At 38.1% G+C, this 24,183-nt stretch overlaps 1 protein-coding gene across 3 annotated transcripts in view; it reads right to left on the reverse strand.

Annotated features, from left to right (window-relative positions):
* Positions 1 to 3,758: 3,758 nt before the first annotated feature.
* Positions 3,759 to 24,183, reverse strand: part of LOC140755745 (protein-L-histidine N-pros-methyltransferase) — a 79,603-nt gene continuing 59,178 nt past the window's right edge. For all 3 annotated transcript variants that reach the window (XM_073091057.1, XM_073091056.1, XM_073091054.1), the window contains 3 exons: positions 12,105 to 12,323; positions 11,032 to 11,207; positions 3,759 to 4,968 (listed from right to left, as the gene is read on the reverse strand). In XM_073091057.1, coding sequence (XP_072947158.1) covers positions 4,751 to 4,968; positions 11,032 to 11,207; positions 12,105 to 12,323 — 613 coding nt within the window. In that variant the 3' untranslated portion in view covers positions 3,759 to 4,750. The remainder of the gene's footprint in view (positions 4,969 to 11,031; positions 11,208 to 12,104; positions 12,324 to 24,183) is intronic.

Consider the following 24,183-nt stretch of genomic DNA (forward strand, 5'->3'; position numbering starts at 1 on the left):
ATCACTGTAGAAAATGGACTTCATAAGATTGTAAGTGCAATAATAAGGCAAAGCCTAATATTAATTAAAATTTGTATCTTAGTACTGTAAATCTAAATTATAAAAAATATTATAGATAGCGCATGTGGCGTGTGGTGGTCGTATCGTATTAGACATATTGTTGAATTAATTAATAGTCTCGACTTTACTACGCCGTATCGGCACACCGCATCGACTTAGCCATCTTCCTACGCGAGCGGTAAATACTACCTGGAAATATCAAAACTTGTATGAGGAACGTTATTTTGTTAATTAATTTTTGAATTGGATTATAAGGTCTATATACTTATTTTCTTACTTAAAGTTACTTTTCTTTATTTACAAAAAAAGTAGTGCCAAGTAATAGTCAAAACAATATTATATATTTATACTAACTGACATCGCAGTCAGTCTCAGGAGTCGTTGTCGTTCGCGAAGGACGATGCTTTATCGGCCCTTGTCGATTATAATATCTGTAAGCAGCTTTTAAAGTTATTTTCTTATTATTGTATGTTTAGTTTTCTATCGTCTTTGTTCTTGGGATGGTTCGTTGATTACACTTGCTTGCATTTCTACGTTATACATCATATCCAAATATGTAACGAGGCTATTATGTATCATCAGAAACTAAGCATACACTTAGGATTAAGTTGCTATAACCGTCAAAATTACTCTCAAAAAAGTATTATAAATGTGCCCGAAGAATCTCTCTCTGTATTAGGATTTTAAGCTTTCTAGTCAAAAATTGATTTCTTATTACAATTCAAACAATTGGCATTTTTAACTTTATTTATAAACTATGGGGACTAAATAATTATTTCTTTTATATATTGGATTGGAACGAAGGAAAAATGTTTGTATTATCTAAATATGATCTCAGCCCAATTTATTTTGTATAAAATCAGACTTCTTCTAATATTTGCTTGGCATTGAGGTCAGATTTTGAAAGCGTTCTATAAAAAATCTAACAATAATTATTGTTATAATTGTATTTCTTTCTCTTGTAATTAAATTATTCACGACTAACTGCGGTTATTGATGGTTACTTACACTGTATGTATTCTAGTGTGGTAAAACATAGTATTCGAAATATTTAAATTATAACTCTGGACTGTATTATTTTGGCAATTGGTTCCTGTGATAAATTTTTAATCCAAAATTGTGTTGTCCATTATTACATTGGACTATTATTTAATTTTTATTTTCGTGTATTTGGCCTTGCCATGTAATTTATTTGCTGATTTTTAAGTTATCTTGGTAATATTATAGTGGATTGAAAGCAGTGCTTAGAATAAATAAATTGATAAATATGTATGATATTTGTTTAATTTTTTTACTTCAAAATACATACCTTTTTAAGAAATCCTTTTCCTGAAGTTTTATATGCCCTGTTATACAAATAATATTTAATTGCAACCATTAAACGAAATTAATAGACATTATCTCGGAAACATACAATTTAATCACGACATCAATGTACATACATTAATAATAAAAATATATCTAGCCATGCATCACATCGAACTATTACGAGTATAACTTTATATTGAAATTAAATTATTTTGTTATTTATTATTATAATATCATTGTTCGCTACAAGCTGAATAACGATTACATTATTTCATGAATATTTCATTAAATTGAGTTCATATTTAATAAGAGTCTGTTAGGAGTGTGTTAATTTTCATTAGACATTCTTAAATTATAGATACACAACATATTAATACCCAGGCATAGATTAGTAAAGATTACTCACTCCTAACAAGAAAATGTACCCAGATTTGAGAATTGAAATAGTTGCGTAAAAAAGTTTTGCCACGTCTCCGTGCTAAAATGTCCCTAAAATATTTGAAACAATTATTTATTTATTACGTAAATTACGCAGTATTCGTTATTTATTCGTAAATTTTCTCTAAAAATGTTTTTATTTGTCAAGAATTCAAAAAACAGCTTACTAAAATAAGCCTTTTGTGGCTTCATTCAATTTCAAGCCGTCGAAGTATCTTTACTAATCTATCTCCCCAGGTTACCATAGTTCACTTATCTAAAATTACACTGACATTCTATGAAATTAAATTTAAACTATATTATACTTTCTATAGTATAAAATATGTGCGTATGTTTCAATAATATAAGTAAATTCGTGTTTAAAAATTCGTCTTCAAATTTACATATAACTAACTTCACACACATACATTAAAATAAATATAGCAAGAGGTGTAACAGTACCCAAGTGTCGCTGAATATAAAATCTGCAAAAAAGATATTTTAAGTTAGATATGATTAAAGGTGTTTCAAAAAGAAATCTATATAATTTTCCTTGGGACTGTATTCTACAAAATGTTCAGTTAACTTTTTGCAATTTAACGTTTAACGCATAAAATACATGTATAAGTATTTCTTTAAGAACAAGAATATAATCATTGATAATAATATTATTACAGCCATAAATAGGAAAATAAAGTAAGTTGCAATATTTCGTAAAATAATTTTATAAGTTTTAAGAATAAGATAAACACTACATCGACATTTCTTTAAAACGATGCTAAATAAGTTTAATTGTTACACACACGACAGAAAAATTACAAGTTCAGTGTCTTCAAAAGGTTTCGATGCTACGTCACTTCGATTTTATTTATATATTTAATTAATATCACTTAATAATTAAAATACATGTTTATCAAAAAAGCGTAGGGGTTTCCTTCGTATAAGCTGGAGTTTATTTTATCTAAACTGGGGTAAGACCAAATAACCCAAGCGCTAATATCAAGTTCTATAACATTTCAAACTATTTAAAAGGAAAACATCAAATGAAGTAAACACTAAACAAAGTACAAAAGTTCTTTACATGATTTATAACAGTTGCATCAAAATATCGCAAGAAGCATGTAGAATTAGCTTATTTGATCTATTTACTCCATTATAGTCTTGAGGTAGAGGAGCTACAGATAATTTCTATTTTTTTCAAGTCAGTAATCCTAAAATGGGTGTTAACTAATTTCTTTACTTATAACTTGATTCAATAAATATTGTAATCCAAACGAACAGCTTAGTAAGTTTCTTGTTAAGTACATGGAGAATGACCGAGAGGCAAACAGAAATGTCACAAATTTGAAATACAATTTTTATTGCACCAAGTTGTACTTCATAAATTCTATTGACTCGATATCCATATTGACTATTTGTTAAATATTTGTATAAACATTTGTACTTCTTACGCAAAACAACCACAAGGGGACAGAATTCAGTCAGTGGTACAACCATCTAATAAGTAAAACTATGCTACGAAAGCAATTACGCTATAAAAAAATGTTGGAAGCCTTTAATTCTATGGCGGAATGTTTATACTATCATAGATAGAAACTGGAATTTTCATAAAGCTTATCTGAATGGAAGTCTTGATTCGAAATCTTAACAAAATCGCAAACATCTTAACATACGTGTATAAATAATTTGTGTGTCTGTCCGTGTATCTCTGAAACCACTCAAGTGATTTCAGTAACAAATTGTGATTGTTTAGAATATTATCTATGAAAAAAACAGAATAGATTGTTGAATTAGAGTAAATAAAATAAACTTTTTCGATGAATATAGTGTCCATGAAAACCGTATCAAAATTGTGTGGTTTAGAAGTGAACAGACAGACAGACACATACAACGACTTTATTTGTTTCGATTGAGATGTATACATTCAATAAAAAGAAGCCAATTTTCGCGTTTTCTTAAACCTTTGCAATATGTAAGTAATCAAAGACATTAAATTATAGTAGCAATAGACCGGACACGGAGAGGAAAAGCATAATCTATTATGACTTAGCATCCATTCAGAACAATTTTTACCAAATATGAATCAATCCGAGATTGTATCAGTGTGACATGGGATACAAGTTTATTAAGAGAGAAACTGTTTTGTGAATTTGGCCAGGGGCCACTGGCGATCAGGTATAATGTTGCTAGGTTTAAAAATGAAAAAAAAAATGAAACATTTGATATTTGTTTAAGAAATAACTGTTTTTTCGTGAGTTAATAAAATGTTGATTATATTTCGGTTTTCAAAATGATTTAGAATATCTTGACTACGTCCGGTCTATAGCACTATAACATCCGTTATTAATAATCAATCTATCCAATATTTTGCGAATCAAGATTGATGTTACATTTAATTCATACTAATAACTAAAACTCCATCCAAATTGGATCAGTAGTTTCTGGGAAAATCGCGAAAATACAACCTTACATACATAGCGGTCGAATAAAGAACCTCCTTTTTGAAGTCGGTTAAAAATAATCGAATTTCGATTTTTACTAGAAACGAGATGTTCACTTTTGGGCAAAATTGTAAAGTCCAGAGAAAAATACAAGGATATACAGAAAAAATATTAAAAAATATATTCATCAATCATCATAAAGCCGTTTTCATCTGAAAACTAATTTAAATCAACTATTTTTATGTTTTACTTATGACAACAATATGGTGGCAATTAAATTCGTTACAAACATTCGTGTCGTCTTACGTCAGAGTATTAAAATCGACAAATGTAGCTGAGATGACTGACATATAGCTTTACAATTTCATATTAATTAATTTGTAATGTAACCAACCCAAGCTGATGTGGAATTTGGATAGTACAAATTCGCCCAGGATCCATACCTCATGAACATCTCTGGATAGATTGGATATTAAGAACGGGTGTATCTAATATCTAATTTGTAATCTTTACCCCACGTGACTTCACGTGTCCTGTGTGATAGGTCTGAAGACAAACACAGAGTCATCTAGCCAGTAGTAAGCCTGAGCGAAGTCCCCCTCGCAGAGGTAGGGGGCGCGGGCCCAGGCCGCCAGCTCGAAGGAGACTTCTGTTCGCATGAACTTCACGAATGACGCCACTTGCTCTTCGAATGTTGCACCTTCGATGGGTAGACGCTCCTCTGGCTTGTGGTCTGCGGTCACTGGAATGGACACATTGGCTTGTTAGTTTAGTGGTAATAAAGGTACGATTTTTGAGGCATCAGCGCTATATCTATGTGGGAGAATGCTTCATTTCATATATATAAATATTCCGTTTTTAAAATCACATGATATTAATTTCGAACTACCGCTCCGTATTAACAATTGGCTACCCGTATCATGGTATAAAAAAGGGGCGCGCAACTGTCAACAGATCAGAAGTTGTCCAATAGTGGGCACGGCACGGTGGTGCTCTGAACTGTTTGGTGTTTTGCTTGGGTGTTATTGTTACTATGGTGGCATTAACGCTTATTCATTTAATTATTTTAACTATATTTTTATAAATATTGGTTAAATTAGTTGAATCGAAATACCATTGTAGATCTACCTACCGGCGCGCCCACATCAGAATCGGGATAGGATACGCCCTTTTATTACGTAATAGTTTTAAAGTAACGGTAACAGAAGATAATCAACCGCGTGTATAGTGCATAAGTGTTCAACTGAAGAATTTATCGTGGCTGTACTCCTGACGACAGTCTGGGACGCGCAATGGAGGCGATATTGACGAGGCCTTCGACATTGGAGGAGCTGTGTGTGAAACACACGACGAACCGGTTGCGTGAGTAATGTGTACGGTTTGTCTAAATGTTGTAATAATTGTATGTGCATTATTTTAGCTACCGCAAGCGTGTGAAGTAGCTTGGGTATGAAAATTGAGAAGGTGTAAGGTGGTTCGCATCATCCATGTTAACTGTCTACGTAATTAAGACTCATTTGCGCCGAGATTCATTGGCGAACGATTGGCGCTCCGGTATGATCAAACCAATGGTTTTTATATTTTCGATTTTGCTATTTGAAAGTTGTTAAAGATTATAAGAATCACTAATATGAAAATATTTGGTTATGCGCGAAAAAATAACAATCATACGTGTAGGTACCGACATGTTTTTAGAAATGTTTTGGGTTTTTAAAATTTCGAGTAATTTCAACTATGCTTTTCACAGTTTCGTTGCTTATAGCAACTCATTAAGAGGCGATCCTTACTTATGCTAAATAAGTAGATGAATAGCGATCATATTCTTTTAAATTATTACGCTGCAAAAAATATTTTAAGATTGTGAATACAAGTTCTGATATCTTTTGTATGTATTCGTTGTAATGCATTTAACATTCGTAATAAACTCCCAGTCTTAAAATAAAACTAGTCACAATGAAGATTATTTTTGAAGTAAAAGGTTTGATAAATCAGGTAGCATACTTTTTACCATCGCAATTCCATGGCCCGTAAATATCGTAAGTTTTATTTCTAGTTTCACCTGGAACACAGTGATAGCTATCGGTGATGGCCTTATTATTATTGCAAATGCATAGGTTACATTTGTATTGTGGTCATTGAAACTCTCAACCAATGCTTGTCATATTTAATAGGATGCTATCTAATAATATTTACCTAGCGCTTGTTCCCAGAATCTGTAAAAGCTGCTTATTGGGGGGTTTTGTAACAACACTTGACTTGTGATGTCGACGTGGACGAAACTTGAATGAAAATGTAACATTTAGATTTTGGTGGTTACAATTTACGAAGTATACATGGAGGTAAAGCTGAAGAAAAGGAGTTTGATAGTGTTCGCATTGTAACCCCAACGGTGTATTGGACTAGGTAAAATGGTGAATTAACGTAAGTTATAACTTATTAATAAACCTTCAGTTTTCTATGTTTTTCACATGTTTTTTGTGACATAATGTGTAACTACTTGCAATCCACTTTAAAATTTTCATATGTAAAGAGAATCGAAGCTTAGCTGACTGTAGAAAAAAAAAACAGTTATCATAATGGTGCAAAGCTGTAAGCATTTTGATCGGTCAAATGTGTTTAAAGGTTTAATTTAATAAAGACAATTCATCAGCCTCGCTCGGAGTCGATCAAGTATTTTTAATAATAACTTAAAGTTTGAACTTGTTTTACAGTAGTTTAAATTGTTATTGGATCTTCTTTCTTATTTTGTGTCATAGTAAATAATACATTTCGAGATGACGTACATCACGATCCTAGACTTTACGTGTGAAATTATATTATGTTGGTACCTTTAGTGAATACTTTAACAGTGGTAAGTCAACTATACCATCATGTAATCTAGCTAACAATCTAAACGTTTTAATTATTCATTGACATGAGGAGTTTGTTGTTATTTTGTTTAGTTTTGTAACTGTGCAGATGACGACATTACGTCTAGATATACGGCTGTGGATATAACAAATTCAGAATATTCACGCACGCAATGTTTATATTATACGAAACAATTCGGCGTGTTTTTCTCCTATTCATAATTTTGTCGTCGTTACATAGATAAAGGGTAAAGGTTATAAAGGTGGTAGAAACTTTTATGGTCCGGCAATACCAATACCATACAGCAGTGTTAGGGTCTGCTGTGTTGAAGATATTGATGGGCCTCAGTAGCCACTTACCATCAGGTGGACTGCATGCTTGTCTGCTACTTCTAAAATTTGGTTTAAAGTTTTTGTGTGTGAGCGAATATTATGTATTAATCAATCCGGGACGAAATAACGGTATTTGTAGGTATACTTATTATTCTTGCAAATGGTTAATTACAATAACTTTTGGAAGTTATTCACAATTTCTGGTGATAACAGATACTGTAACGTATGTGTTATATTAAATTGAAATAGGTAATTCTATTATTATCAGATATTGTATTGGAACTCGCGGTTCATACCAGAAAATATTCGTTATTGTTTTGTGTTCATACTGTTTCGACCGCTGTTTGTTATTCTACGAATTAAAATGTATATCTTTGCAGATTTATAAGTCAAAGTCAGGTTCGGACGAGCAATTATATACCTACTGCAAGTTCTGATAAAATTCGAAAAAATCGAATACTGCAAAAAGAAAAAGAGACAAGAGTACATACACTACTGTCAAATTGGACTCTGCAATGTGTGATCATTATTGTGTGGTAAAGACTTTGTTTGCAGCAATGCCTATCGCACAAACGAAGGTAATTGTAATAATCAAGGTAAAAGTAAAATGATATAAGGTAAATAATATAATGAAGGTAGGATGACTCCAATAACTTTTTACGTTTAATGACCTGGTTTTCGTTGTAATGTAGCTGTGGACTTCGGAGTGGACGAACTATAGCTCATGTTATGGTAAGGCAATAGTATTTTAATTATTTTATTAAGAATAACGACCACGGAGTACTTGCTGCTCTGATATTTTCTTTACTGTATGTAAAGTTGACATTAAAACTGTTTTGAACTTGACAATTCACTTTATTATTATTTTCACACATTTGTGTTGTAGACATCAGGTTTTTCGGTTTGAAATTAACTTTTACTTTTTTATTTTTATGCTTGTTACAGCTTATTTGTTTACAGTTCTAAATAAGAAAAGCACTCGTGCATGGTTTTGAGCAGGTCTCGAATAGTTTCTTATAAAATTCTGTCATAGTCAAATGAGCTGACTTAAAAGGCATTAATGATTTTCAAGAAATCCTGTCTGAGATAGTCAGACACATTATAACAAATTCGGTAAAGGAAGACATCGTGAAGAACTACACATCGGGGATCTTACAGGAAATATATTCTCAAGGGTATCTGGAGTCTACCCAGTGTACGTTTGGCGATGCAGAAGACTATGCCATAGATTTTAGCGAGCCAAACGAAAAGATCTGTAGATTTTACTCTCAAACCATGAACGAAACGCGGAGCTCTCTCGTTATTTCGTATATTGATTATACATATAATGTAATGTGTTTTCAGACTACGAGAACATGTGCTATGGAAAGGAAACTATTTGAACATGTCAGATGACTGTGAACCCTGTGAAGCAATGACAGTATCGACAGTCAAAAATCTGGTAAAAACTTTGTGTTTCTCTTGAGTACCTGCGAACTTTGGAACGGTATGTGGATTGTAAGTTCTGTGTTATCGGGATTGTCTTGCATATCAATGATTGTCTGGCCAACAGTCACGTTTATGTTTGATAATAACCCGAGTGCCATGTGATTTGGCAATTCTTTTCAGATAATAATCAATTACGTACGTAAGCTATGTGACTTAGCGAATTTATGATGTCATGGGACTTGACATCAGCCATGTGATTTGGCAATTCTTTTCAGATAATAATCAATTACGTACGTAAGCTATGTGACTTAGCGAATTTATGATGTCATGTGACTTGACATCAGCCATGTGATTTGGCAATTCTTTTCAGATAATAATCAATTATGTACGTAAGCTATGTGACTTAGCGAATTTATGATGTCATGGGACTTGACATCAGCCATGTGATTTGGCAGTTCTTTTCAGATAATAATCAATTACGTACGTAAGCTATGTGACTTAGCGAATTTATGATGTCATGGGACTTGACATCAGCCATGTGATTTGGCAATTCTTTTCAGATAATAATCAATTACGTACGTAAGCTATGTGACTTAGCGAATTTATGATGTCATGGGACTTGACATCAGCCATGTGATTTGGCAATTCTTTTCAGATAATAATCAATTACGTACGTAAGCTATGTGACTTAGCGAATTTATGATGTCATGGGACTTGACATCAGCCATGTGATTTGGCAATTCTTTTCAGATAATAATCAATTATGTACGTAAGCTATGTGACTTAGCGAATTTATGATGTCATGTGACTTGACATCAGCCATGTGATTTGGCAATTCTTTTCAGATAATAATCAATTATGTACGTAAGCTATGTGACTTAGCGAATTTATGATGTCATGTGACTTGACATCAGCCATGTGATTTGGCAGTTCTTTTCATGTGACACGACCATTTATTTACACTATTAGACACCGGTTATGGGGTTAACCAATTAAAGTTACGTGTTTTGTGTACCATGAGATTTGGCTTCTGTGGTTAAAATTGAGACTATATTATCCGCGAATCTAAAGTAGTTTATCCACTTCTTTAATATTATTGAATTTGATTTTTTTAAACTTTTGTTCGCGAGCCGTAACGGCTGCTCGTCAGAATGGCCGTGTGGGAGAATGCTTCATTTCATATATATAAATATTCCGTTTTTAAAATCACATGATATTAATTTCGAACTACCGCTCCGTATTAACAATTGGCTACCCGTATCATGGTATAAAAAAGGGGCGCGCAACTGTCAACAGATCAGAAGTTGTCCAATAGTGGGCACGGCACGGTGGTGCTCTGAACTGTTTGGTGTTTTGCTTGGGTGTTATTGTTACTATGGTGGCATTAACGCTTATTCATTTAATTATTTTAACTATATTTTTATAAATATTGGTTAAATTAGTTGAATCGAAATACCATTGTAGATCTACCTACCGGCGCGCCCACATCTATATTTCATTTTATGAGATTGATAATATATAACTGGTCAGATCGTCCCCACTAAAGTTGATTTTGTTATCTAGGCCCAATAAAAACCCTACCTTTCACATAAGTTAGGTACATCTTGGTATGACAATAAGGGGGCTGTCATGGAAGTCATAGGTAGGTGCACTACCTTGTATTGTAGTGTATTAGGGGCAACAGGGGGCTATGTGCGATTTTTACCGCACTAAATCCCCCATGTGGCCATTCTCGGCACTTCTATAAGGACTCCGGGACCTTCAAAGGAACGCCATTCGAGTTCTCCGAGTCATTATCATACCGCCGAGTTGCCGTGTCGGTATGATGATGTATCACGGCCGGGCAGTTCGCGTTCCACTTTTGCCACCCGTAAATTGGAAAGTCCCTTTTAGTCGTCTTTTGCGACAGGCATAGAATACCGTAGGCCTATTCTGGTCCCGGAACTACAGAGACAATTAGATAATAAGTAATTGCGTACCTTCGACGTAGGACTTGTAGGGCAGCATAAGGGCCATATTAATCTGCAACCTACCTTCGGCGTAGGTTTTGTAGGGCAGCACAAGGGCCAAATAAGTGTACTACCCACCTTCGGCGTAGGGCTTGCAGAGCAACACGAGTGCCGTATAAGAGTACTACCCACCTTCGACGTAAGGCTTATAGGGCAATACAAGGGCCGTATTGATCAACTACGTACCTTCGACATAGGGCTTGTAGGGCAGCACGAGCGCGAGCAGCAGCACGCCGGCGGGTGCGAGTGCCGCGCGCGCCTGCAGCAGCATGGAGCGCGGCCGGCTGCAGCGGTCCAGCAGGTTCAGCATGCACACGCACGAGAACCGCCGCGAGCGCCACCACTCGTCCGTGTCCAGCAGCCTGGGGGACCGACGACGATAGAGCCGCGGACATGAACATCGATATCGAACTTAAAATTGAACATCAAAAGGACTTGGATGATATGGAAAGGATAAATGATAAGTGAGAGACCAAAACTGGTTTTAAGCCGAAAACGAAACTTTTTTAAACTTATAAGCCAGATCAGTGACCTCTATTTATTTATATTCTGCAGGCCTCGGACATGAACACGTGATTAGTGACCGACTAAAACTGGTGTTAAGCCGGAAACAAAACTAAATTACGAAGCTTCAATCTTAGTTGTGACAGAAAACGATATTTTTAAACTTATAAAAAATTACAATTAAAAGGTGGTAAAACCCTTTGTGATTCAACTCCGGCGGCAACACCGCCACACCTATTTCTACCTAATAAATGTAAAGCACTGTTATGTTCTGGTTTGAAGGATGTGGAAAGGGACACGTACTTTTCCAAGGCGTTCCAGCTTAGTCCGCAGCGCAGGGGTAGCGGCGCATCTGTGGCCGTTCTCAGGTAGAAATCTAATCCTTTCTTGATTACAGCTGTCCGTACAGTGACCGACCAAAACTGGTGTTAAGCCGGAAATAAAACTGAATTACGAGCCTTTATTTTCCGTCCTAGTTTTGGCGAAAACCGAAAACTTCTCTATTATTTTAAAAGAACATTCAAGTCCCTGGAATTTAGAGATATACACACTCATTGACCAACCTTTTGTTTTAATAGTATGTTTCGGTCGTGCTGAAAGGTTCACCTGATTTTTGACAGGAACGTAAACTTTGATTAAACCCTCTTTTTTTGGGAAATGAAATGAAATTCGGGGACACTGACATCAAACTTAAAATGTAACATCGAAATTGAGCGGTCTTAAATAACAATAATAAATACGAATATGCCACTCACTTGAATCCCTTGCTGCTGAGCGCTTTCCTCATGCTGCTCGATATCTCGGTGGCGTATCTGTCGGAGAAAAGGTGTGCGAAGCGGCGGCTCACTTCCCCATCACCAGCGCCGAGATCAACCAGCGCGCCGGTGCTCCCGTTCAGGACCACACCTGCTTTCGTGAGCAGTGACCTGGCGTGGGCCTCTGATAGCACGAACATCGACCCTCGCCCCAGCCAGCTGAAGTAAGAATAAAATAGTTTTAAGTTCCAAAACTGCACTCTGTGTGGCAATGGAATTTTAAGAGGTGTCACAACGGCCAGCAACGCAACCAACCTAACATAGGAATCCGCCAACCTTATGTAGGAATTTGGTCTGGAGTTGATTACAGATATCCATTGGCTGACTGCATGCGCGTTTGCTTCTTCTTGTTGGAGTAGCAAATGAGCTTGGATCTTAAATTAATTGGCCACTGAAAGGAGCAGAAGCAGCAGAAGCAGAAGAAATGGGCGTGGAGGTTTTGAAAGACCACGATTGTCACGATTCTGTTAAATGTATTGGTAAATATAGGTGAAGGATAAAGGATTCAAATCTGCAATAGAATATGTAGATCTATACATAAACGTATTCAGCATAATTGAATTATTCAAATTATAGAGCCTTCTTGAAAATAAGGGTTAATATGTAGTTTGTATGTAAAGGGGCAATTTCTTTATGATATATAATTGACTGCAAAGAACAGGGTATACCGTTCGCTTCGTGAACCGTCCTGCGATGCGCTATTACCTCCATGAAGCACGCTATTCCGTTGCAACTATTAATCTTATCTAAGTTAATTGTCGAAATAACAAAGTCCGCTCGACGCCGCTTCCAATTTAGCCGCGGCGACTTCCTCGAAAGCGGTCGTGTGCTGGTCGTCGCGGATGTGAGCAACAATAGCGCAATTATCCACTACCGTGGTTCGTGTGGAGGTTCGTCGGGCCCGCAATTACCGAGGATAAAACACAAAGCGTGCTGCGGGCGACGGCGTTCGGCGTTTAGCGTTCGAGTGCGGCAAATTGTGCGCCCGCGGCGGCCGCCCTCCGCCGCGACGTCTTCATCGCGCCGCGGGCCAACCGCGAAAGTGGATAATAACTAGTAAATCCTGCACTCATTAGCCGAGAGCGAGCGTCGCACCGATCGATACGAATCGTCTTCTTCGAGTAAAGGGATAATCGACGCGAGGCCCGAGCTCTGTTATTAGCCGTTGTACCATATATCACGCGCGGCATTATCCGCGGCCCCTGGCGTCCGCGCCGCAATTACCGTGGCGCGAACGGCGCACTGCGTTCCGTCACAATACCCTATTAGGTGACCCACCTAGGTATCTCGCGGCCCTAGGATTGCTACGGCGTTTGTGGGCAACATCAAAAATTTCACGTGAGAATAAAACCTAGGGACTCCCTCATCTTGAGGTACGAATGCCTCATATCGTGTGGTTTATTATTTGTACTATGACGTATTATCTAGTTAGATCGCCTCGGCGATGTACCCGTATGGCAAGGCTCACATAAGTCGTTATCGGGCGAGTATCGTGCTGGCAGCTCGTTTGCGGGCTCGTGGCGCGGCGGCGGGGAGCTGCCGATTGATTGCTTTATTGTCCCGTTGGGCGACGTTGCCGACGCGCAATACATGATACATGAAGCTGCCGCGGCCGCAACTAATGAGCGCCGGCACCGCGTAATTGTCACCGGCCGAAGTAAACCGACGCGAGCGCCTCTCCGGCGACCGATTGAGTTACACGCAAAAACACTTTGCGAATATGACGTAAGCGTTTCGCTGGTCTCTGAGATTGATGTATATCCGATATTAACGCTGTTTCAGCAAGCTTGCGATGCAAGAGCTTCATGGAAATGGGATTTCAAAAATGTTGGGAGTAGTTTTACAAAGACGGTGGTGGCGCGCCCGGAATGTTAACTAGACGCGGCCCGGTCGCATCGACACGGCGGAATATAATCCGTCGAGTGTGTGTCGAATATTGTGGGTACGGCAAGGGGTGACGCGTAAATCGAGTGGAGCGGTAGGTGGCTGGCGGTATCGGGTATCTATTTCAATAGAATGCGGTGGCTTGCAACGAGGAATGCGATGCGGTTATCGAGGACGGAGGTGAGAGATGTCGGCGGCGCGCGGGCGGGGGGTCGTATCGCGATTGCATCGGAGAGCAAACAAGCGGGCGGGGTGTCGCCGGGGCGCTCAAATCATATTACCCCCGTCCCCCCGGCCGCCGCACGCGTCATTTGAGTGTACGTTTCTATGGCGACGGCCCGGGCCGTGCATGATATTAGTCCGTGTGGGACTCATCTCCGGGCGTTTAAACTTAACGCCGCCCGTCGCGCGCGGGAAATTAAAACCGGCCCCGGACCGGAAGGCGCTCGGCCCGGCCTCGTCCCATCCTATCGCCTCCCTCGCCGCTATCGTGCAAACATTAGCTTATGAATCCTCTTATCGTTCCATCGGTATTGGTTTCGATATCATGCTCGGATGTAAATCATCGCATATCCACATATGTAATGGTTTATTTAATGGCGTTGGTAATGTAAAGTTGTATGTTTTCAGTATTCTGATATTACACTAAAGGTATACTTATCATCCTTTGCTGTTGTTGTCTTGGTATGAACATATTCACTAATACCCAGTGAAGAATCAAAATGGTAGCCACACATAATTATGAACCTACTTTATCTAATAATCTATTATATTAGTGGACTTATAATTGGTAAAAAAAACCTTTTAAAACAATTCTTAAAAGTAAACAATGAAGAAAAACCATCGCATCGCGAAGGAAAAATAAACAAAAGGAATTGTTCACAGACATAGCTGAGTTAATGCGTTATTTACAACAGAGCGTACGGAGCCGCATTCGAGATACTGGAAGGAACCTCCCCTACGTATGTAGATACCTACACATTTGCTTTGCTCAAAGACATTGTCGCTTTCAGGCACCTCATTAGAGCGCGTCCCATGTGAGCCTACCCACCCCCACCCGCCGCCCTCACCCCCACTCACATACAAAGGAGAGCAATTCTTTTCCTCGCCTCGCAAACTTGGATGGATAATTACACTTAGGTAGCTACCAACGAACCCATTCGTCCTTAATGTCTTTCGGGTGCTATATGAATTAGGTAGCTATGTATAAAGCAATTATCTGGGAAAGCCTTTTCAGTTTTACGTCTCCACGACTTCAATCCCACGATATATGGCACGTGACGAACGTTAGGAATATAGAAATAGACGTAGTAAATACGGGATTTGGATACAAAAATGCGATAGCTATTAGCCCAATAAAAATTAAGTTGGATAGCGCATAATGGAAGTCAAACTTACGTGTCAACCCCCGGCTCACTCCGGCGGCTATAAACTATAAAAAGTGGATAGTAAAATGATATAAACAATGAGAGCAGAGGGCCAAAACGTTTTAGTGTTAAGAGTGGGCCCATAAACCGTTGACACGCACCCGTAAAATATTAACGATATCTACAAGAAAAATGACGACTATCAATGTAGGTACCGATTTTCGGTCGCGCTACAAATAATGGTGGGGCACAATTTATACGCGGACCCGAATTGGCCCGATTGAATATTTTACCAGGCCACGAATGCGTCCGGCGATATTTTTCAATTTCGCCGACCATTTTTACTATCAATTGCTTAGTTTCCCCTTTAATATTATTCGTGCGACGTAGACAAAGAGCATGGAATAAACGCAGCCGATACAGTTGTCATTTGTGCTGCATAAGCGGCTTCCATTATTTTTTGCCTTTCGAAGTGGCTGAGTTTTTATCGGAATTATACTACGATTTTCTATTTATTTCATTTCCCGTTTTAAAAAAGTAATTATATAAAGATTGCAGGGCTTAAGACAGTATTAAGCGCTCGTGTTTTTGCGCGCCTATATTATTTTTTCGTACAAATATTCAGAGATAAGAGATAAAGACAACATTCTGATATCATTACGCGTAAAACATTAAGATATATTATGTTTTTCCATGGATCTATAGCCCCGGACACTAGATAAGTTATATTTATGATATATCCATATTACCTCCATGTTATGCTATAGTCCATCGGCAAAAATCATTTCTTAGTCTCCGTTGGAGATTCCATCATTGCGAGATCCCTAACAAGTCTAATCAGAATAAAATAAAGGAAGCATGTTGTATAAAGCGCCTTAACAGGCATTCCTCGCCAGTGAAGGAACCTTAAGTTATGATAATACAAGACATCTACCTATACGAATGTGTATGTGTGACTTCTTAACAGCGATTTTCTGTTTACTCTGCGAATATAAAAATATTTATATTTCTGTAAGGACTAATGCGAGAAACTGATTTGAATTATACGGAAACCTTTAAGATATTCAGGAAATTTTAAAATTGTCTCCTAAAATTTCTAATTTAAAATAATAACGACGTACACGCAGAATATCGCAGACAATAATTTATTCAGTCTACTTGAATTAAGTATATTTTTTAACTCCGCTGATTTTTGTAGCATTTATTGCTCATATTCTTTCTCTGTTCTAATTTATTATAGGTGCGTACGCTACCGAAGGCCTAAACCTATTCAGTTTAGTGTTTCGGGAACACAATAACCTTTAAAGGTGTAAAATCTCTCGGCGGGATTTAAATTTCTCGGAGGATGGTTTATTGCTTATTGAGTGACGGCGTGGACGTGGAATCTCAGTCAATATCGGAATACGCGAAATTATCGCTCGGTGGGAGGCGCGCGTCGTCGGCCGATGAGGCTGCGCGGACTAAAACAAAATGAATCGTTTGAAACAATGAGCATTGTCGCGACGTGCATTGCGCGGGCGCACCTCGTTAGCGGGCCGCGCGCGATTGGCCGCCGCGCGCTGGGCGGGGCCGGCGACAACTGCGCGCACGCAAATAGCGCACCCGCACACAAATTAAAACAATAAAATGAGTAATAAAACAAAGTAAGCGCCGAAGAGCACCCGCTATCGAGCCTTAATGGCCGAGCGGAGGCGACGCTTCGATTTATTGAGTGAGCGCTCTCACCCCGTCGTCGCGATCCGGACGATAATAGTCGCCACTTGTGATTTTGTTTCCAAATAAAACAAACGTTATGCTTTATACCACTGTAATAAATATGTATGACTGATTTTAAATCCGTGATAAAGTTTTTTAAATATCGCAAATAGTTGTTATTATGAGCTTAAAGGGATATATTAGGGTCCAAACCAAAAGGTGTTCCCAATGGTGACCAATGTTGGTCACGATGAATGTTAGTCTTGTAAATACAAGAATTAACAAAATATAAAAAATCATACAAAATAACAACAAAAAAAAAGATCCCTGAAAATTGTAAAAGATTACCAGATAGCCTTTTAAAACGAATTACCTGATGTACAGAAAGAAAATTTAGAGATACCTACACATGTCGTCTATGTTATTGAGATGTAGATACATCCTTTATCCCGGAAACCTTACGGATCCCGAGGGAGTCATGACAAACTGTGTGTTTCTTAACACAGATGGCGTTACTAGCCAACATATCGATAGTCTATAAAACAGCGTAATTCGTAGCATTGGTTTTGAATGGTAAATTAAATGACCATTCTAGTTACAACATTTTTTAAACACACTAATCCTTGTTTGCTACCCATTTCATGTTAAGTAGCTATTATAGGTTATTGACATCTGATAACTAGCTCTGGATAGAGCAGGAATTTTACCCATAAGAGCCTTGAGACAATTACATATACGTTTCTGCCTTGAGAACGAACTTAGGCTGACTTGTAAAATATCTGCTTTACCACACTTTGAACACAGCGGCCTACGCCATTGCTAAGATAAAAATAAGTCAAAGATAGAAAATTAATAATAAAGATATTTTAGGTAGCTACACCTAGAATTTATAACGTACCTCGGGGTAGTCACATGTCAACCCTTTTAATTTTCTGCTTTAAACTTTTTATGCTTTACTTCAAATTAACTTAAAGGTAACTTGGAAATTTCCATTATAGAGTATTTATTACAGGAAATAATAGGAAAGTCTAACATATCCTGAATGCTTCCATGAGAGTTAAAAGAAAGGCGACGTAACGGATGTTGTCTCATTCGTTAATACGTCACAAACGTATGACGTCATCTTTATTAAATTCAGTCGGACTTTTCTCATCCACATATAAAACAGTCAAGGCAAGGCGAGACAAGATAAAAGATTAAGAATTTAAAATTGTAATAAAAAAAATCGTTTAAAAGATACGATAGGGTAGCTGAATTTCATGCAAGCTTCCAGGCTTCGGTTCTCGGTGGGTTCTCTTTTATAAGATTGAGGACAGAAAATAGTTTGCAGTTCATTCGATGTGGTCACAGCTGGCCATGTATATCTGCAATCAACTCAATATTTAATAGTAGAAGGTTAACCTGAAATTGATCACAGATGTGTTGCCACTTCTGTGGACTACCCAAGATTTTTTTTTGATGATAAAATATGTACCTAATTTTAAACAAAAAATTTAGTCATACACCTACTAAGCATGGAGATTAAATACCTCGTAATCTTAAAGTAAAGTAACGTTCACAACGTATCAACGCTAAGAGCATAATAGCCAAGTCCAACATTTCCTTCACAAACCCTCCGAAGGCTTTCATTGAGCGAGCGGGGACGTAACGAATGCCGTCTCATTTACTAATGTGTCACACACAGGCGTTGTTTCACAACCTCTAGCGAACCTCCGGCGGCCAATGACGATCGTTGCAACGTTAATTGGGAACGAGAACACTGATTTATATAAAATAAAGGGACATAAGAACAATGTTTTATATATAATGGTACGTAACCTTAGCTGACGTTATTAGAGAACCACTTAGGGTTGCTGGGCAGCATTACGAAATAGCATGGAGCTGAAAAGTTCTGTGATTTTGTTAAGATTTCCGTATACTATTGAAACTATCTATAAGTATTTACTTACCTAATTGTCTAAAACTTACGATATTCAAATTTAAAATTTGTTTAAGTACGTTGTTGTTAAATGGGAGCCTTGTGTACAAAAAATATTGTGAAGAGAACGTAATTTTGAGCGTACTTATAAGCGTAATTTTTGAAAAAATATGCCGCCTTATTTCGTTTGCGAGAGCGTTTTCCTCAAAGGCGTTTGCGAGTTAGCCAGCTAGAGTAAACATTCGACGTCAAAGCGTGATTGTGAAAAGGATCGTGATTATTACACTGGTCGTAGTTAGCGGAGGCTTCATTAGGGCGGGGTGTCGGGGTGGGCGGCGGGGGACCTCATCTCGGCGGGTGCATCGGCGGCTGCGCGCGCAAACAAATTAAAACGTAAGACGCGCCCTAATCAATAGCGGAGTACGCCGCGAACGCCGAATTAACTCGGCTGAATAAAAAAATGAACAAAATTATATTCGCGCGAGACCCCCTACCGCCCCCGCCCGCCGAGGAAATTGCTTTTCTTTCAGTGGGCGCGCACACACGGCGACGTGAGCGAGGCGAGAGGGTTAGCTCCGACACACACAATATTATAATTTACGTTTCCTCGTATATCGCAGTGTAAGTAGGCACTTTACCTGGGCGTTTCGCGCCCGCTCAGCCCTCGGCTCTCGCTAAATCTGAGCTTTATACGTTCACTTGACGCGACGAGAGCGATATTAGTTTCGAGCCAACTCTTTTCCTACTACGATATTTATTAACATTCTAGGACGTGAGCGATACACGAGGCGAGCATTTCTTTTTGTAACTTAAGCTACGCTGCCTTCATACGATAAGAACTTAAACAACCTACCTTTCATATTGTATCTACATTTCATAATGTAGTTAAATCATCAACATTCCGAATGAGATACCTACGTATCTACTTATCTTAATGTTCATGTTTAAGGTAAATAAAGCGTGGAACTGATTCGGCACACTTTAGTATCCCGTTAGTAATCTTTTATGGGCACTAACTATTATGGCACGTCTGTCGTCAAGGAAACAGCTATCTATGTGGTAAAGTTAGATACCTACGAAGGTGCGAATACCTATTTAGTGTCTGTAGATAGTTATGCGAGTGTATAGAGAGTGCGGACTAAGAGAATTCTCATTAATCGAAGGCGCTTGTCTAATCCGCGCGGGCTGGCCGCCCAATTAACGCGCGGGCGAAGATCTCCCGCCCAGAGCCGGCCAATGGCGGCCGCGCGGGGATTAATTAAGTAACTTCCCGTCAGCTCGCCCCCCGGCCCCTCATCACACCCACCCCCTGACTCCTGCACCTCCCGCACGTCCGCAGACTCCGCGGACACGCCCGGAAAACTAACCACCTAATGAGGGGAGATGACCTCACGTGTCGTGTTTGTGTGCTTTGTCTGTGCCTGTGTACGTACAAACTATATCCGGCACATCCGGCTCCATACACGGCACAGCCTTTTGTGCTCGTTATGTATTATAAGTGATGCGGCAATGTTCCCGGTTAAATTTGCCACGAGGGTCCATTACGTTGAATCTAACTCGTAACGACTTTTCGAGTACCTACGAGTAGGTATGAGCGTCGAGCGAAGTTACGTAATGAGGCTCCCGGGCGAGGGATACGGAAATTGTTTCATTAGTTTACTCTAAATTTGAATGTTCAACTTAAATTTGAATTACTTTTGTTTACAATAGATTACGTGTATTTTATGATGAGATAAATACATATTCCAATCAACCAATTTCTGTACCACTCTGTTAATGGTCGCATCTGAGAATGAAAAGGTTTTACTCTACCACGTTGACCCAGTACTTACGATTGGTACAATCTGTTTGGATTTTAGGTTAGAGAGATTTCTTACAGATTAACGCAGGCAAATTGTAAACTAGAATCTTTAGTTTGTAAGTTACCATACTCACCAATAATGACTAACTGCTGATCGTGAGTAAGTTGACTTAAACTGGAACCTTCAACGTTCCTTTTAATAACAAGATTAAGTAGGTACTTAATTACTTAATGATTATACGTAAACATGAGATTACCAATCCACTTTAGAGTAACAATCAGTAATGATTATTATTATATACTCCTAATAACTAAAGTAAGAGGATATCGAAGGTATTTTCAGCAATCATAAATCATGGTGGCCGCAGGACGAAGGTCAATTAAACAAGGCCGGGACGTCGGAAGCACGTGACAGATGGGAGTGACTGGTGCCATTGTTTGCGACCAGGGCGCTATGATCGAACGGAATCTTGTTACCTGCTGCTGAACATTCCACCAAGCTATAGATTATGTAACCGCTACACTTAGCTGAACTTAGGTACCGACTCTATAGAAATCGATAGATTTTGTAATAAAATAGCCGTCCACGTCTATAATCATCCCCAGTACAGGATTACATATTCCTACCTGAGCTCGGCCACAGATGGGCCGCTACTCCTGAGGCCTAAGCTGGAATGCCTCGGAAGAGTATGTCTTCCTTACCACTACAATTTCTAAACCCAAGTGTTTATTTTTGTCTGCATGACATAACATTTATTACTGAATGGATTTGTATCGGATTTTAATGCAAGGACGGGTTACTCAAAGGGAGAATATTAAAGATTACTTTTCCATCACAAATTCGAACCTTTAAAAAATGTGCATAGTTTACACATGCAAATATAGAGCAGTCGTCTCTTACATAAATAAGTAGGTATAGGTATATACCAACAACACCACCAGCCTCGTAAGCGTCATTAGTCATAAGATCAACAGCCCAATAATGAGCCACTGGAATATGATGCACGTGATCTCCGTGGGAATGTCACGTAGAAAATAATTTTAGTTGTATTGTTCTCTTTGTTATTTATTATTATTATTTTTTGTTTCTTTTTAATTATGATAAGTTTTACTAACATAGGTTTTTAAGTACAATGTAAATACTAACAAAATATGGACTATGTCTGATTTAAATGGAAATAAATATAAAGGTTTAACAATTATAATATGTAATTGCTACAACTGTCTGTTTTGTGTTTATGATTGGCGTAAGTATTAAATTTATGTAGCCGTTCATAAATAAGTTAACAGCAATGAAACTTTTATGGGCTATATTCTTTATCTTGTTTTGAATTTCATCAGTGCCTCTGTAATGTCGGTTTTATAGTAACTTCTTTTTCATTTCGAGCCAAAGTTCGGGGCACGAAAGAGGCTCAATTTAAATCAAATAGGTGTATTGAAATAGGGCAAAAAATAAGAAAATATTCTTAATATTTTTGTGCAAGTACATACAATTCTACGTTCAAATGGCAGTGATAGACTAGTGTTGAAAGTCGGCCACTTGATTGGGTCCAAAGTTCGAATACCACGCACCTTTGATTATTTGAAGTTATGTGCATATTAAAATTTAATTATCACTTGCTATAATAATAATATAATATAATACTTGAGAGTCCGCAAAAAAGTTTTCAAAGGTTTGTGAAGCGAAGACCCGTGCCCAGCAGTGGGACTGTGATGGGTTTAAAACGAGTATGGTTTAGGGATGGCGATTCTTTCATAAAAAGATCGATTCTTGAAACGAAAAAAATCGAGGCCCAAAGATACAGCCCAACACAGAACCATCTCCTTAAATTGAAGTCGGTAAATCAGTACGTACCTATATAACGTTACATTACAAACGACGCTTACGAAAGTACTTTACTTCCAACATAACTCAAACAGAAACACTCGTACCTACAATACACAAAAACAAAAGGCTGTAAATGACCTGTTTCCGACGTAGTTTAAAAAAGCCAGCAGTGGTCCATAATGGAAGGCTCGGGATGCAGGGGTGCCAAAATAACTAATAGTTTTCGCGGGGGCGTGTTAGCATTTTTCTTCTGGTCGTGACGTCGGGAGGGGGTGGGGGAGGCTTTCAGTGGCTGTACGGATCATTTATACTTCATCGAGTTCCCTAATAACATAGCACGAGTCCGGCTACGTATTGTTTGCTCCGGTGGAAACCTGAATGAGCGTTCTACATCATTGAGGGATTTAACCCACTTTGTAACGTAAGGCTTGTACTCGACACACGTTTCAATTGAAATGTTGCAGCTACTGTTTGTAGTGCCGTCTTTGTGTGCTTTTAGAATTCTTCCAAAGTGTAGCTACATATATTAATCTCTTCTCAAAACTACTAATGTCTGTGTGTATGACTTTTCTCTTTATGGGTGTATTTTTTATAATATAAGAGTAGCAGACGAGCATGCAGTCCATCTGATAGTAAGTGGCTACTGCCGCCCATGTATTAATCTGTAATCAACACCAGGTAGGATTAGATATTCTAATTGAGGTCGGTTACAGATGCGCCGCTACCCCTGAGGACTAAGCTGGAACGTCTCGGAAATAGTATGTCTCTCTTACCACACCTTTCAAATCAGATCATAGTAGCGCCTAACATTGCTGTTATGAGGCAGAAATAGGTGTGGCGGTGGTGCCGCCGGAGTCGAACCACAAAGAGTTCTACCACCATCATATATGTAATTATTTATAGCTCACTAAATTACAATTTCACATCTTATGAATTAAGCGCATCGTGCGTAGATAACACTATGAAAATGTAATCTTATTCGTCCATTACAGTGTTAGCGCTCAGTGGTTATGAAAGTTAATTAGTTAAGTACAGATTTAAAGAAGATGGTTTGAGCGCATTACTTAAATATTTTTCGGCGTTTACTGTTATAACAAGAAAATGTATTTCGTAGCACATGAATCTGTAGCATTGGCTAATGTTAAAGTAGCTCCTCTCATTTACATTTTTTTATCAAATTTTTCCATATTATGCTGTTATATATGCTGTTACATATATGCTGTTACAATAGTATTCCTGCTATTAAGCAGTACCTACTGAGGTAGTATAGAATAGTAGTATATTATAGTACCCTATACGATACTGCTACGATGTTAAATATTTAAAGTCCCTACTTTACCACCGCTACGTTACACAAGTAAATTTCTGTTTGCAGGGGCAAATAGAACTGATTTCTTTCACATAAACCATCTATCGTAGACAATGTAGGAGATGCTGATTCGCGGCAGTAAGTGTAAATCTCCAAAGATCTCCAAACTAATTTAGCACTGACGCCACAACCGTTTACGTCCTTTGTTTTCCACAGT

Source organism: Epargyreus clarus, unplaced genomic scaffold, assembly GCF_041222505.1.
Source record: "Epargyreus clarus isolate Ecla_fem2 unplaced genomic scaffold, WU_Ecla_fem_2.2 ptg000034l, whole genome shotgun sequence".
NCBI lineage: Eukaryota > Metazoa > Arthropoda > Insecta > Lepidoptera > Hesperiidae > Epargyreus > Epargyreus clarus.